This window comes from Halichoerus grypus, chromosome 11 (genome assembly GCF_964656455.1).
Source record: "Halichoerus grypus chromosome 11, mHalGry1.hap1.1, whole genome shotgun sequence".
In the NCBI taxonomy this organism is placed as follows: domain Eukaryota; kingdom Metazoa; phylum Chordata; class Mammalia; order Carnivora; family Phocidae; genus Halichoerus; species Halichoerus grypus.
In genome coordinates, this window is record NC_135722.1 from 31,620,767 (window position 1) to 31,635,529 (window position 14,763).

A 14,763-nucleotide genomic window follows, 5' to 3' on the forward strand; every position below is an offset into this window, starting at 1 on the left:
CAATGACATGGATAGAGCTAGAGTGTATTATGCTAAGTGAAATAAGTCAGTCAGAGAAAGACAAATACCATATGATTTCACTCATATGTGGAATCCAAGAAAACAAATGAGCAAAGGAAAAAGAGAGAGAGAGGGACAAATCAAGAAACAGACTCTTAATCAGAGAGAACAAACTGATGGTATGTTAACTGGAATTAAAATAAAAACTTAAAAAGCCAAAAAAAAAGGTGTATGTGTGTGTGTATATACACACATGCACACACACACATAAACTTAAAAAACTTAAAAACAACACACACACAAATCAACGTGTGACTCATTTGAGAAGTTTGGGAAAACATTGCTTTACATGAACTTTCATTTAATTCTCATAAAAATTTAATGAGATGAGAACTGTTACTAGTCTCACTTATAGATAGAAAAACTGAAGCTTCAGGGAAGATGTTATATGTTCAAATACACAGTTAACTGTCATCATTATAGTTTGAACCTAGGCATCCAGTCCCAGAATTTACGCCACTGTAAATGGTGTAAAAGCTGGTCCATGATTTTTCACTTTAAGTCAACACGTGCACTCTGTTCACTCTCAGTTCTCTGTGCCTCTTCTGTCCTTCGACTTGGACAACTATGTTCCCGTCTTTGCCTGAAAAACTACTATTGACACCCATTCAACTCAGTCTGAAGCTTTGATCAATCTTCCCAGTCTGGCTTGGTTGCCTTCCTGTGAACCATTCTGTTAATATAACGTATCATCATCTATATCCTTATCTGTTCCCCTACCAGACTATAAGCAGGCACGTCTCAAGTCCTTCTCTGTCCTTAGTCTAGCAGAGTGCATGACGTATACCAGCTCTATGATAAATATCTGCTGAATGAATAAAAGTATAATAAGTCACTTTAGCCTGGCAAATGCCTAGGGTTTAGATGCTGTAAATGGATGAAGCTAGGGTCACTACAGAAAATTATTTTTAGCTATTGAATGCTGCCTTTTAGAATCAGGCTGTGCCTCTGTTGAACTCACCTGTTCAATAGGAGTGCTTTACGAGAGATGGGATTGAGAACCCAACCCATTCCTTTTAGTTCAGAGACACTAATCATACACGATATATTACCATAACCTTGATCAGGACGATAGGAAAGGACAACAAAGGCCCAGAAAAAGGCAGGTTGTCAGGGAAAGGGGAGTCTGGGCTGGTGATGTGGACTCACTACCAGAGTTTAGAGAATCAGAGGTGTGTGCTGACGTGGGCTCACAGCACCTGTGATCTAGCCTCCCAGTGCCACGGACACCCAGTGAGTTCAAAGTAGAAGTAACACATGGATGGAAGTAGAGTTTTCATTTGGTCTTAAGGCAACAGGTAGAGCTCCACAGTGGTGACAGTCATTAACACTTTAAAAATAAAAGGGCTGGTTACGTCCCCACAAGTATCAACTAAAAATCTATGTATTACCATGATTTCAGTAAATGGTAATTTGCTTTCAGCAGGGGTAGGGAAGGACTGGGCTTAACAGGAGCAGGACGTTCATGGCTGGCAGTAACACCTGTGTTCCACCACTGGGGACAAGGAGTGGCCATAGAGGAAGGCAAGATCAGCCGGTGCAGCTGTTCTGAGGTTAGCAGACACCGTGTCTGTGTTTGGAGAGTTGCGTGCACCTTGGTTGTACCTTTCCTAGTTATTAGTTGAAGGCAAGGGATGAGAACTGATTCACAGACAGGTGTAAGCTATTCTGGAAGTCCTTAGGAATGTTTACTTAGGGCAAGAGAAACTTAACAAGACTAGGTTTTTTTCTTAATTTGACATGTTTGGGTTTGGTGTCATAATTCAGCTGTTAAAGAAAATGTTGAGATCACATGGTGTTGAGGTCTGAAAATTTGGATAATAGAAATCTATAATAAAAGTGAATAAAACAGATCTTTGAAAATATGAAGCCTTCTTCCAATCACGCTAGAGACAGTCACATGCAGTCATGAAAACTGAGATTCTACAGGCAACAGAGCAGAAACATGTTTTATTTGAGACAGGTTTTATTTGAAACACAACCTTTATTTGAAACAAAAGCTTTATTTAAAAAAGGCTTTATTTGAAAAAGTTTTATTTGATACAAAACTATTTGTAGGCATTCTGGAGACTCTCATATACAGGCAAAAGAAATTAGATCATACATGCAATAGAGCAGAAGAAATGCTTTATTTGGAAAGAACACTGCTAAAACATCTAAAAAATTGGCATTATATATGATTATGAAGAAGAGAAAACCTGTCCAAGAAAGGTGACATGTTCAATGTGAAAGAAATTAATATGTAAATGACATGGATCCTGGTCTGTGAAGACAACCTTGCCATATCTTATAACTGGAATCTTAACTGAAATGATAGACAGGAGATTCAGTTTCTGTTCTGGATACTCTGCCGTAAGATACGAAGCCTTGACATCACTACATCCCAGTCGGCATAAGCTCCTTCTAGATGGCGGGATATCTCAGTTCCTGCTTCATAGCTACGTCGGCCATGAAGTAAGCGCCAGTTATCGAAAGTAATCACATCACCTAGACAAAAGATTTTTTTCAACATGAATAATCATGAGTTTAAATGATTTGCAGAGCTAGAAAATGTAAAATGCAAAATAACATTGCTACTTTGTTCACATCAAGAAACAGTTATGTTTCTTTATTTGTTTGTCTGGGTTTTTTGTTTCAAGTTTTTATCTAAATTCTAGTTAGTTAACATATAGTGTAATATTAGTTGCAGGAGTAGAATTTAGTAATTCATTACTTTCATACAACACTCGGTGCTCATCACAAGTGCCCCCCTTAATACCCATCACCTGTTTAGCCCAGCCCCCCATCCACCTCTGTTCCAGCAACCCTCAGTTTGTTCTCTATAGTTAAGAGTCTGTTTTATGGTTTGCTTCCCTCTCTGTATTCCCCCCGCCATATTCATCTGTTTTGTTTCTTAAATTCCACAGATGAGTGAAATCATATGGTATTTGTCTTTCTCTGACTGAAAACTATACATTTACTTTTTCACAGAAATCAGGCCATTGGACACAAACTGCTTTAGACCTTTTGACATTTAAAGTACAGGCATCTGTAGACACTTTTATAGTGTCTACTTAAAATATTATCTTTGTGTAAAACTTTGAATTGTTCTTCCTTGTTGTTATTTAGCTCTTACTTAGAAGTGTTTATTTCCAGTTTAACAGCTTCAAATAATTTTAAGGATAGTGACTTGGTTTGTCTTCTGTGTTGCCAGTATTTTGTATACATTATTTCTAAGCCTCATAAAAATCCTGAAAAGAGTTTTAGCTCATCTTTTCGTGTGAGGAAACTGAGGCTCCAGGAAGTTGAGGAATTTGCCTGAGGCTACACTACCATTAAATAGTGGAGCTTGGATTCCAACTTCTATTTTTTTGGTATTTTTCTCTCCTGGTATTTCAATTTCATATGTTACTGCTCTTAAAATCAGCCTGTGGTGATATCCACTGCATATCAGTGGATTTATAGAGATTTCTAGTATTACTTTATCATGCCAAAGATCAATTCAAAAGATAATCAGAAGTTAAAAGTATCTCCCACTTGGCCAAATCAACAGTAGAGAGAAATCCTGCTTTTTACTAATAGATATGGAAAGGCTCAAGTTTGAAGTCGCTTCACTGAGTAGAGGTGGTCCCGAACAAATACAATGCTTTCTGTTCCTTTATTTCACGTAGCTGGACTACTTCCAATACTGCTTTATTTCAGGTGGCACTATCTCTGCCAGATCAGGTAAGTTAAATGAGTAAACGTGACTCATGTACTTCATGAGTGAGAATCATGGGGATAATTTTATTTGTTTACTGGGATAGAAGAATCAAATAGAAACCTCAGTTCATATTGACTGGCTATCAGGACAGAAAATAAAAGTCATCAGTCTTGACCTCAGACATGAGATTTCATTTGGCTTGTAGCTTGTCTTTCACATATTTCTTCTTTAGGTTGGAGGTTATTAAATTTCGGTGTGCTTAAAGATTCCCTAAGAGTTTGTAAAGAATGAGTATTTTTAAGTCTGGAGACGCAACAGAGCAGGGGTGGGGGCTGCTCACAAAGATTCTGTTATAAGTGTTCCACATGCCGCATTTGAGAAAAACTGCTCGAGATAATGCTCTACATGGTTAAGGTTGAAGAACATCCATGTTCTCAGTTGTTTAAGAAAATATGCTCACTGACCTGGATTCATCTTGAAAGTAAACTTGGATTCTTTACAGTTCATGAGATCAACAAACTCCTTCAGAGCAGCATAAAAAGGCTGAACTCTTTCAACAGGTACATCAAATACCGTGTCTCTGGTTGCATTATTGAAGTTGATGCGAACCACTTGGCCTTTATCATCTAATCTGTTTTTTAAAGAGAAAAAAGTTAAAAAGCCATGAAGTATTTATTTACATTTCTGAGGGTTAATTTGTCTTGGAAGATGTGTCTGAAATATAGTATTAAAGAATCCAAAAACATGTACAAAAGGTATTATGGCTATCTGTGGTATGATGTACTCATTTGTTCTTTATTCATTCATTTAGCAGTTTTTAAAGGATTTTAAATCCAGTATAGTTAACATACAGTGTTATATTAAGCTTTATGTGTATAATATAGGGATATGGCAATTCTATGCATCATCCAGTGCTCATCAAGATAAGTGTGCTCTTAATCCCCTTTACCTATTTTGCCTATTTCCCCGCCCCCCTCCCCTCTGGCAACCATCAATTTGTTCTCTGTAGCTAAGAGTCTGTTTCTTGGTTTGTCTTTTTTTTCCTTAGTCTTGTTTCTTAAATTCTACATAGTGTAATTACTGCATTGTGGGGTAATTCTATTTTTAACTTTTTGAGGAACCTTCATACTGTTTTCCACAGTGGCTGCACCAGTTTGCATTCCCACCAACAGTGCACGAGGGTTCCTTTTTCTCCGCATCCTCATCAACACTTGCTGTTTCTTGTGTTTTTGATTTTAGCTATTCTGACAGATGTGAGGTGATAGCTCATTGTGGTGTTGATTTGCATTTCCCTGATGATTAATGATGTTGAGTATCTTTTCATGTTGGCCATCCATTTAGCAGGTATTCTTTGAAGACTTACTACTACATAAATGCCAGAATGATTCAAATTAATTTAAAATAAATGTTACTGAAAGATTCCAGTTAAAATTTTTTTATATATTTCGGGAAATGAATTCATTCTTCATTTTTTAAAATAGTAGCTTTTATGTATTAAAGTATTTTTAATGTTACAAGTTCATGGGTCAACCACTTTATTAGGGTTTTAAGTATAATTTTTTTGAAGCATGATTGGGAAGAAAAATCTATTTTCTAAAAGTTTGAAATTCACTCTTCTAATTCAATCCCTAGTTTACAGGTAGGGAAACCAAGACACAGAGAAAAGAAGAATCTAGAGTGGGATATGTTTTTTGTATCTCTCTATCTATACTATGTATCTTAGTATATAGGATTCTAAAAGACCAATACTCTATCTCATTTAATGTTGTATTCTCAGCATTTAACATAGAGCCTGCACATAGTAGGCAGTTAGTAAATATTCATTGCATATGTGATTCTCTATACTTTTTTCAATACCGTGGGAGAATACCAAGGTCTTTTTAGTAATACCAAGGTCTTTTTACTTTTGAGATAGTATATTGTGATCTCTCTATCCTTCCTTAGAATATGCATCATGATCATGACAATGTAAGACAATATTACTTTCGATGTAAAAAAAATACCATTATTTTTTAATTTAAGCTATGCTCATTATTAGTAGCACAGCATGAGCACTGTCTATACACAGAAGCAAAAGGAAGATATATTTTTAAACTTATTGGGAAGGTAAACTTTCAGCAAGTCCTAAAACATCTACCAACTCTATCCTTTCTTTAGATAGAAAAAAGGAAGGATGGATAAAAACTGAAGGTGGGCAAGGATGGTGGCCAAGTGCCTAGAGTTGTTCCTGGGCCAGCCCAGGAGGTGGTAGTATGATCCTACAGCTCTCGGGGATCCAGACCTGATGGGTCAAACCACAGAGACAGTCGCATGTACCCAAGGGCTTGGTGACACTGATTTGGAGTCTAGATCACACTTAGCTGACCAATCACACAGAGTAAACCATTATCAACAAGCAGGGTATAGGAGGAAAATGTGATTGCCTGTGCTTTATAAATTGTGGCTCTCTGGGTCCCTGTGCTTTGTGATTCAGATTAATATTCAATCCTCTGAGCCAAAGGCAATTATAATGGTAAACTCTAAGAACTGGTCATTTGCCCCAACGCTTTGCATTTTGGTAGTGATGGAAAATTACCTATTGAACCCACCCTGGGGAAAGAAAGTGAAAGAAAGGAACAGGTTTTCAATAAGGCTCTTGGACTCTTAAAACCAGAATTTACATATATTGATTAAAAAGCCAATATGACTGAATAAGCAAGGAGTGCCCTCCCTCCTTCCCGCATCCTCTCCACATAGACAAAGAATACTCTGTGGCCTGCAGGTTGCGGCTTTATGAACAAAGAATCAAGGAAAAGGTCAGTCAGCAGAAGAGACTGTGGGCCTCCAGGTTTGAATGGCACAAAGGGCAGTACCTGACCTTTCAATTGCCCTGTTAGAGTTTACACTGCGGGTTTCAGACCCTTTCAGTTTGAGGCCATTTTGTCTTTTAATCTTAAGATTTTAGCCTTATGGTTCCCGACTCACTTTCCCTCCTCTCTCCTTTTTCCCTTATCCTATTTTCTGTACATATAATGATGACACCCTTTGTGCCATCCTCTGTGTTACAGACAAAGTTGTCATGACTTTGAAACTTCTTGGAGGTCTTCTGCACAAGCACTCTGGTGATCTGTTTCTTTTTTTATTTAATTTAATTAATTAATTAATTTATTTATTTATTTTTAAAGATTTTATTTATTTATTTGAGAGAGAGAGTGAGAGAGAGAAAGAGCACAAGAGGGGGGAGCGGGAGAGGGAGAAGCAGACTCCCTGCTGAGCAGGGAGCCCAATGCAGGACTCGATCCCGGAACTCCAGGATCATGACCTGAGCCGAAGGCAGTCGCTTAACCAACTGAGCCACCCAGGCGCCCGATCTGTTTCTTTTTTTAATTAACACTAGAATTCCTTGATGGAAATTATTATGCTAGTAATGAGCTCTCTCTTTTAGAGTCCATGTGTGTATCCTCACATATCATGAAAAGAATTTTGTGACTCATCAATTTAAGGAAAATCAGAATTGTGTGCCCCATGGACCATTGTATTACACTTTCATTTCCAAAGAGTTCACATATGTAGATAATAATAAATATTTTCTCTCTCTCTCTTTCTCTCTCTCTGTGTGAGAGAAAGAGAGAGAGAGAGATCAAGAGAGAAACAGTCTGTCTCCTTTCGCCTGGTGTTTACTTTCTATCTGAGAAAACAAGACACAAATTCATTATTTAGCATTTTCAGCAATGACATGAGGGGAAAAGAAAGAAAATTTAGTTTTGAGGTCTAGAGAAGACATTATTCTAAGGATTGAACAATGTTAGAGGAGATGATTGGTTGACATCTTGAAGATCAACCTAAAACGCAAACTTGAGTCTCAGTAAGCGTTCTGTGTGCAGCCACAGAATGAAAGGGAGGTCCCAATGCAGGGCTACATGCTCAGGAAGGGTAAAAAGCCTCCAAAGACAAATAGTTAAGTGGTTACATTCTAGCAGTACATAAGGGGCACACATTTAAACGTTAACGAGCAGTCTGCTGACTGCAAATCAGCAAAAGCAAAATGTCATCAGTGATGCCAACAAAGGAACCCAGTGAAAGGACTGTAGAATCATTTCCTGCAATCAGATTTGGTGCCGTGAATACTCCTTGTTAGTTACAATAGTCTGTCTCATTGAGAGTTGTGATATTTGATGGGACTACTTGATTTTGTTGTGGGTATGTCACTGTGGGGCTGCCCACCACATCACATTTTACTGGAATCTGCAGGAAAAATTTATTTCACACTTTAGAAGTATCTTGAATCTTGCAAATGGATTATGTTCCCTCCTTCCTTTGGTCTGTAGAAACTCAGAGCTGAAACTGAAATCTATCACTAGTACTTGTGTTGGACTTTATAGAATTTTAGCTAGCTAAAAAATTTATTCTGCTCTTTCAGAGCCAGGCACTGCGGTAGGGGAGTCTATCTATTGTCTCTATAATTCCCACTTTGGTTGTATGTGGTAGGCATTAATATTATGACTGTAGCTTAGCAAGTCTGAGTCATTAGACCATGACTGCACCACTAATGAGGCAAGGAGTAGGAATGGTATTCATGGGATTGAACTTGTAAGCATGAGGATGCACTGCTGTAGCTTAGTCTCACCATTATTATTTTTCCTAGTTTCTTTATCTGTTTATTTTTCATTATACTTCATTGTACCCTAACTCTGCCAGCAGCCTCCATCTAACATCTTTCAATTAATTGAAAACCCTATTCGTTTCACCCCCTGTTGTTAAAAATACATTTTTGAGTGGATTAACATTAACCACTTGATATTCTCTAGGGATATCCCCTGAGACCTGAACACTTGACAATGACCAAATTCTGGAATTCTACTACAAAAAATAACAAAGACAAATTATGATTCAGATGAGGAGCATTCAATTAATCTCACTCAATAACTAAGGGTTTGTTTATTTGTTTTGCCTTCATTCACTAGCCTTGCAGAATCTGCAATTATATTCTGCCACAACAAAATTATGCCATCTGTTGTGGATTTTTAAGGTAATTTTTGAATAGTTAAAACTGTCATGTTAAAACTAGAAATCCAAGAGTTATTTCTTCTCTTTTCCACCTTGGTGACTGACCTCTCAGAGAACAGCATTCTGAACTAGAATTTATTTTTGATGGCTATCTTTCTCTTACACCCTTCATCCCATCTGTCAGGAAAATATGCTGTTTCCCATAACACATCCTTAAACACTTCTCCACACTGCCTCTACCACCACATGGGCTACTCACGTTCAAGTTACCCTCACCTCTAGCCTACTGTCCTGCAGTGGCTTCCTGACTGGTCTTCCTGTTCCTGCCCTTGCTCTTCACCATATTCTGCACAACAGCCAGGGTGACCCATTTAAAATGTAAATAAATTTATATAAATATAAATGTCTCTCTTCTGCTTGAAATCTCGCAGCAGCTCCCTATTTCACTAAGAGTGAAAGGCAATATGTTTGTAAACAATGGATAACAAGGCTTGACATGAACTTACTCCCATCTGACCTCCTGTCTTAAAACTGCTCTACACCAGCCTCCTTGCTGTCCTTTGAACACACCAGATGTGTTCTTAGAGCGTTCTTAGGACACTTGCTCTAGCTGCTTCTGGAAACTGCTCCTCTTCTGGACAAACTCCTTCAGTCCTTTAAGTTTTTAAAGATTAAATTTTAAGATATGCTCAAATATCACCTACTCAGGAAATCTTTTCCTCACCACACATGAATAATGCAAGTTCCATCTTCCCTAAGTCTGTGGTTCTATGGATTCCCCTTATTCTGCCCTACTTCTTTTTTCTTAAATACTTAAAAAATGTTTTAACGGTCACTGTAATTTACTCATTTGTTTTAAAATCTCGAATTTCCTCTTCCCCCATTAGACTTTAAGCTACATGAAGGCAGGAATCTTTGTTTTGTCCATGGATGTATCCCAACCACCAAGAAGAGTAGCTGCTTTCAATAAAAACTTGCTGAATGAATAAATGAAGGCTATATGTTTATATAAGAAAGATGAGTTTGTATATTGGGGATTTCATTATTTGTTAAATTAGTTAATTTTCATATTATTTGGCTTCTACTAAAAGAAGAATACAAACTCAACTCTAAAGTTGGAAACATCCCTATGACCCAGCAACTGCACTACTAGGTATTTACCCAAAGGATACAAAAATACAGATTTAAAGGCATACATGTACCCCGATGTTTATAGCAGCATTATCAACAATAGCCAAACTATAGAGAGAGCCCAAATGTCTGTCGACTGATGAATGGATAAGGAAGATGTGGTATATATACACATTGGAATATTGCTCAACCAACAAAAAGAATGAAATCTTGCCATTTGCAATGACGTGGATAGAGCTAGAGAGTATTAAGCTGAGTGAAGTAAGTCAGGCTGAAAAAGACAAATACCATATGATCTCACTCGTATGTGGAATTTAAGAAAGAAAAAAGATGAACATATGGGAAGGGGTGGGGATAAGGGAGAGAGGGAAATAAGCCATAAGAGACTCTTAAAGATAGAGAATAAACCAAGGGTTGATGGAGGCAGGTGGATGGGGGATGGGCTAGATGGGTGATGGGTATTAAGGAGGGCACTTTTTGTGATGAGCACTAGGTGTTGTATGTAAGTGATGAATTACTGAATTCTACTCCAGAAACCAATATTGTGCTGTATGTTAACTAAGTAAAATAAATAAATAAATAAGATAAAATAAAAATTGGAAACACCCCAAAATTCATGAACTGAGGTCTGATTAAATAAATCAATTCCAAGAAAGCACAAGGTAAGATAATTCTTGAATAAAAGGATAAATCTGTGGCCTTTGTAGATACTTAGAAAAATTATGTTAAAATAATGTTAAATGAAAAAATAATAAAATGTCCTATGTAGGGAAATATCATTTTTGTTGGCATCAATTTAGGCAGACATTCCTGTTTCATTCTCACAAATGAGACTGACTTTGCTCCGGAGATGAACATGTAATCCAGGCATGGCCGGTTGAATTCTCTGACTTCCTGGCCATGGTGAGTGCCTCAAGGATGGACTTAAATACAAATCTGGCAGTGAGTCATCTAGTTTTGTTGTAACTATTGGGAAATAAGGGCTTTCTGTGTATGTGATTACCAGCTCTGAGGACAATGAAAATGCAGAGCTTCTCCTGACATCTTTGAAAAGGAAACCAACACAGAGGATGGCAAAGCTAAGAGATGAAGAAAAAAGAGATCAATATCAGATGACATTGCTTATCTATCAGCTCTACCTAATTTGAATTAGATTCTTTTCCCTTCTGGCTGAAGGATTCTGACTACTATAATTGTACTGATTATACTTATGTAGAACTTGTATGTGAAAAAAATCAAATGTATATAAAGTCTTAGTTATTTCTCTCATAATAATTAGGAAGAGAGAGAGTTCATGGAATTTGATAATGATTTTTTTATGGTGAAAATATTCTGTTTTTTCTTTTTCCCTCTAAAATTGGATTAAACTGTTAATAAAAAATAAGCTCTGGAGTTAATTGAAGCTTTCTTCTGTTTAAGTTTTAGGTTTAGGGTAATGAAGCTTTTGCAGTCAGCTATTTAATTGCTATGAGAAATGTATAAATAGTACTTACTCTATAATCTTGTGTTTAGATTGTACAGAGAAATCACAGTAATCCACTCCAATGTCTGTAAAGTCCACAAAAGTGGAGGACAAAATCTGGAATGCGTGAGGATTTTTTTCCTTGAGCTTTCGGCATACGTTAAACCCATCTACAATTTCTGAATCACCCCCAGTGACTGTTTGTTTTATGCAGTGCAGAAACTGAACCTGTAAAAAGAAATAGAGAAATGTGTTTTAAAATGGTAAACATTTACATTTTTTAACACTGTTAAAGATTCAGAAAGTTATGAATGCACTAAAGTCAAAAAACCTCTTAAATCTCTTTTGTGTCAGCAAGGAAAGGGACTGGAGAGAAAAAAGTTGCTTTTAACCAGTATTCTGTAGTTCAAACATTGTTTCAGTGTGAGACATGAACATAGGCATAATAATGTTCATTAGTAAACAAAAGGCACAGATCATAATAGCTGCAGGGAGCGAACACTTCATGTTGGAGTATTTACTCACTTCCTGTTGGTTTTACAGGGGAGGTGGGATTTCAACTGGGCAAAGGAGGATGGATAAGATTTTGGATATGCAGAGCAGAATGGAGAGAGCAAATCAAGTGCAGTGATAAAGGATGTGCAAAAATGCACGCCTCACTAGGTATCAAAAAGTTTGGTTGCAATAGAGGTTCACAACTAAAAAGAATAAATCCAGTTGAAAAGGTCATTGAAGCTTTCATCATGGAGTCTTGAATGTCAGATGAAGAATATTGGACATTCTCTTGTGCACAGAGGGGAATTGTTAAAGGGTTTTACATTACAGATGTAATGTAGCCAAGACTGAGTTGAAGAGTATCAGTCCAGTGGTGTTACATAGGATACATTTTTTTTAAAGGAGGGAATTAGTGAGACAGTGACTACTTGAGATTTTAAAGAGACAGTTCAGGTATAAAGGATAAGAAAGGAATGGAGGTTGAGTGTGGGCTATGGGGATGGATAAACCCAAGAAACACTGGGAATAAGAAACAAAAAGGATATTTATTTTTACTAAGATTTAGGGGGAAATGTTCAACATTATTTCATTTTGAAAAGCAAAAAATAGTAAAATGTAGAAATATATTTTTTGGATGGAGTTTCTATGACTCCTTTAGTTAGCGTGAGTGAGTGATTTTGATTACCTAAGTTTAGAACCAGACTTTCTGCTTAAAGAAATGAACACTATTCAGCTGTGACAACTTTATTCTGAGTTAAACAAAAATAAGAAAGAGGCAAATATGATCAAACATCCAGAATAGGGGGAATATGAGTGGGGAAAATATCCACTTGGTTATTTCCATGAATGGTCTAGAACAGTGCTGTCCATTCGAACTTTCTGTGGTGACAGAAATGTTCTTCTTATATAGCCCAGTATGTAGACACTAGTCCCACATGGCTATTGTGCACTTAAAATGTGGTCAATGTGACCGAAGAATTGCATTTTAAATTTTATTTAAACATAATTAATTTAAATTAAAATTTAAATGATCATATATGGCTAGTGACTACTATATTGGGTAATGCAGATCTAGAACACAAATCCTACCTTCTTCCCCAAACCGCACACATTTTCTCAATATTTTAAATCTCATACATACTTGTTCTCAAATTATGATTGTACATTTATCAATTCCTCACAACAGTCCTTAGAATTTCATACTTTCCTCTCCATTTTATGGTTGAAGAACCTGAGACCCAGAAGTGAGAAAGTCGGCCAGCTAGTAAGACCTCAGCTACACATGGCGAAACTGACATTCAAACCTTTGTCTGTTTGCCTCAAAATCATCGTACAGCAAGTTCTTTTCCTATAAAAGGGGGAAATTCTTTTATGGGACTCAATAGTTTAGTATCGTGTGGTGTGTGTATGTATGTGCTTTGTAAATTTAAATTCCCATTTCAGGTTGATTATGCCTTATTTTCTGATGTTAGGAGAGAACTGATCTACATTAATAATTGTTCCAACCTTAAACTGATGCCAGTTTTTTAAGCTTGAAAAAATATGTGCATAAGCTGACCAGTCACTGTAGAAAACCATCTCATCAGCAGGGTGATAAAGGGTGAAGCAGCATGATTAACAAGAGGATAAAATGGAAACATCAGCCTCAAGTCTACCAAACTCCAAGCAGGCAGAACAATGGCACAACTCTGTCTTTGAGAGAATCAGTGTTCTTTAAATCCTTAGATTTTGCCATAATGAAGTCACAGAATATTTCAAATATAAATCTTTAAAAAAAAGATCAATTGATGTCTTTTACATATATGACAAGGCCAAGTAATAATCTTCTTTTATATATTTATATTTTAATGCAATCTTATGAAAGAAAAAATATGATGGTGCTGGACAACACTTCTGTCACCTAATTCAAACAGTACATATACACCTGATATGTATAAAATCAAATTCTATTTCACGTAATTCATTCAGAACCAAAAATATTTTCTTTCTAGAAGTTACTTTATAGCAGCATGGGACTTTTGGCCTAAAGACAGTGAGCGAAGGAACATCTGTGTTTCTTTAAAGACGTGTCACCTCGGGGCGCCTGGGTGGCTCAGTCGTTAAGCACCTGCCTTCGGCTCAGGTCATGATCCCAGGGTCCTGGGATCGAGCCCCACATCGGGCTCCCTGCTCGGCGGGAAGCCTGCTTCTCCCTCTCCCACTCCCCCTGTTTGTGTTCCCTCTCTCGCTTTGTCTCTCTCTGTCAAATAAATAAATAAAATCTTAAAAAAAAAAAGTGTCACCTTATCTCTGCCCCACATGATCCAAATTGATGAAATTCAACTCTCAACAGGTAACTCATTATTCAGATCATTTCATCTGCAGTGAAAAGTGACTTATTCTATTTGTTATAAAAAAGCTCAAACTTTGGTACAAAGATCCCTAAATGATTCCAAATGGAAACTTGACCAATAGCACAAACAACTGCCTACATTCTAATTATTCTCCTACTACAATCTAGACATTTTAGGAATCATCTTTCACTTAAGAAGCATCTATCAGGTCACTTATCTTTGAATGTTTCATTTGCTGATGGAGACAGGTACAACTTTGTGGTGTTTCTTTGCCTCTTTACAGCATATTTTTGAAGTCTATTATGTGAAATGTGCTGGGCTAAGTCTTGAGATAGAGAGAAGTGGAAGATTCAGTTCCTGTATTTAAAGAGTTTGTAATGTCTGATGATGTCTATGCTCATCACATTATGTAAATTATGGTAATTAGAAAGTCCAACTCAAGACCAGCATGGTATGGTGAAAAAACTAACTAGTCAGAGGCCTGGGTTCCATTTTAAATGTCCTTTTATCCGATGTCACTCTGTGAAAGCATTTAACGTTGCTGTGTGTCATTCTGTCATCTAACATAAAAAGACACGATCAATCGTCTGCCTCACAGGAATGTTAAGAGGGAT

The 14,763-nt window shown here is 37.0% G+C and overlaps 1 protein-coding gene across 2 annotated transcripts in view; it reads right to left on the reverse strand.

Annotated features, from left to right (window-relative positions):
• Positions 1–1,992: 1,992 nt before the first annotated feature.
• BBOX1 (gamma-butyrobetaine hydroxylase 1) overlaps positions 1,993–14,763 on the reverse strand; it is a 59,531-nt gene continuing 46,760 nt past the window's right edge. For both annotated transcript variants that reach the window (XM_036100904.2, XM_078058285.1), the window contains exons 6-8: positions 11,353–11,549; positions 4,207–4,373; positions 1,993–2,547 (exon numbers count right to left, since the gene is read on the reverse strand). In XM_036100904.2, the coding sequence (XP_035956797.1) occupies positions 2,387–2,547; positions 4,207–4,373; positions 11,353–11,549 (525 nt within the window). In that variant the 3' untranslated portion in view covers positions 1,993–2,386. The remainder of the gene's footprint in view (positions 2,548–4,206; positions 4,374–11,352; positions 11,550–14,763) is intronic.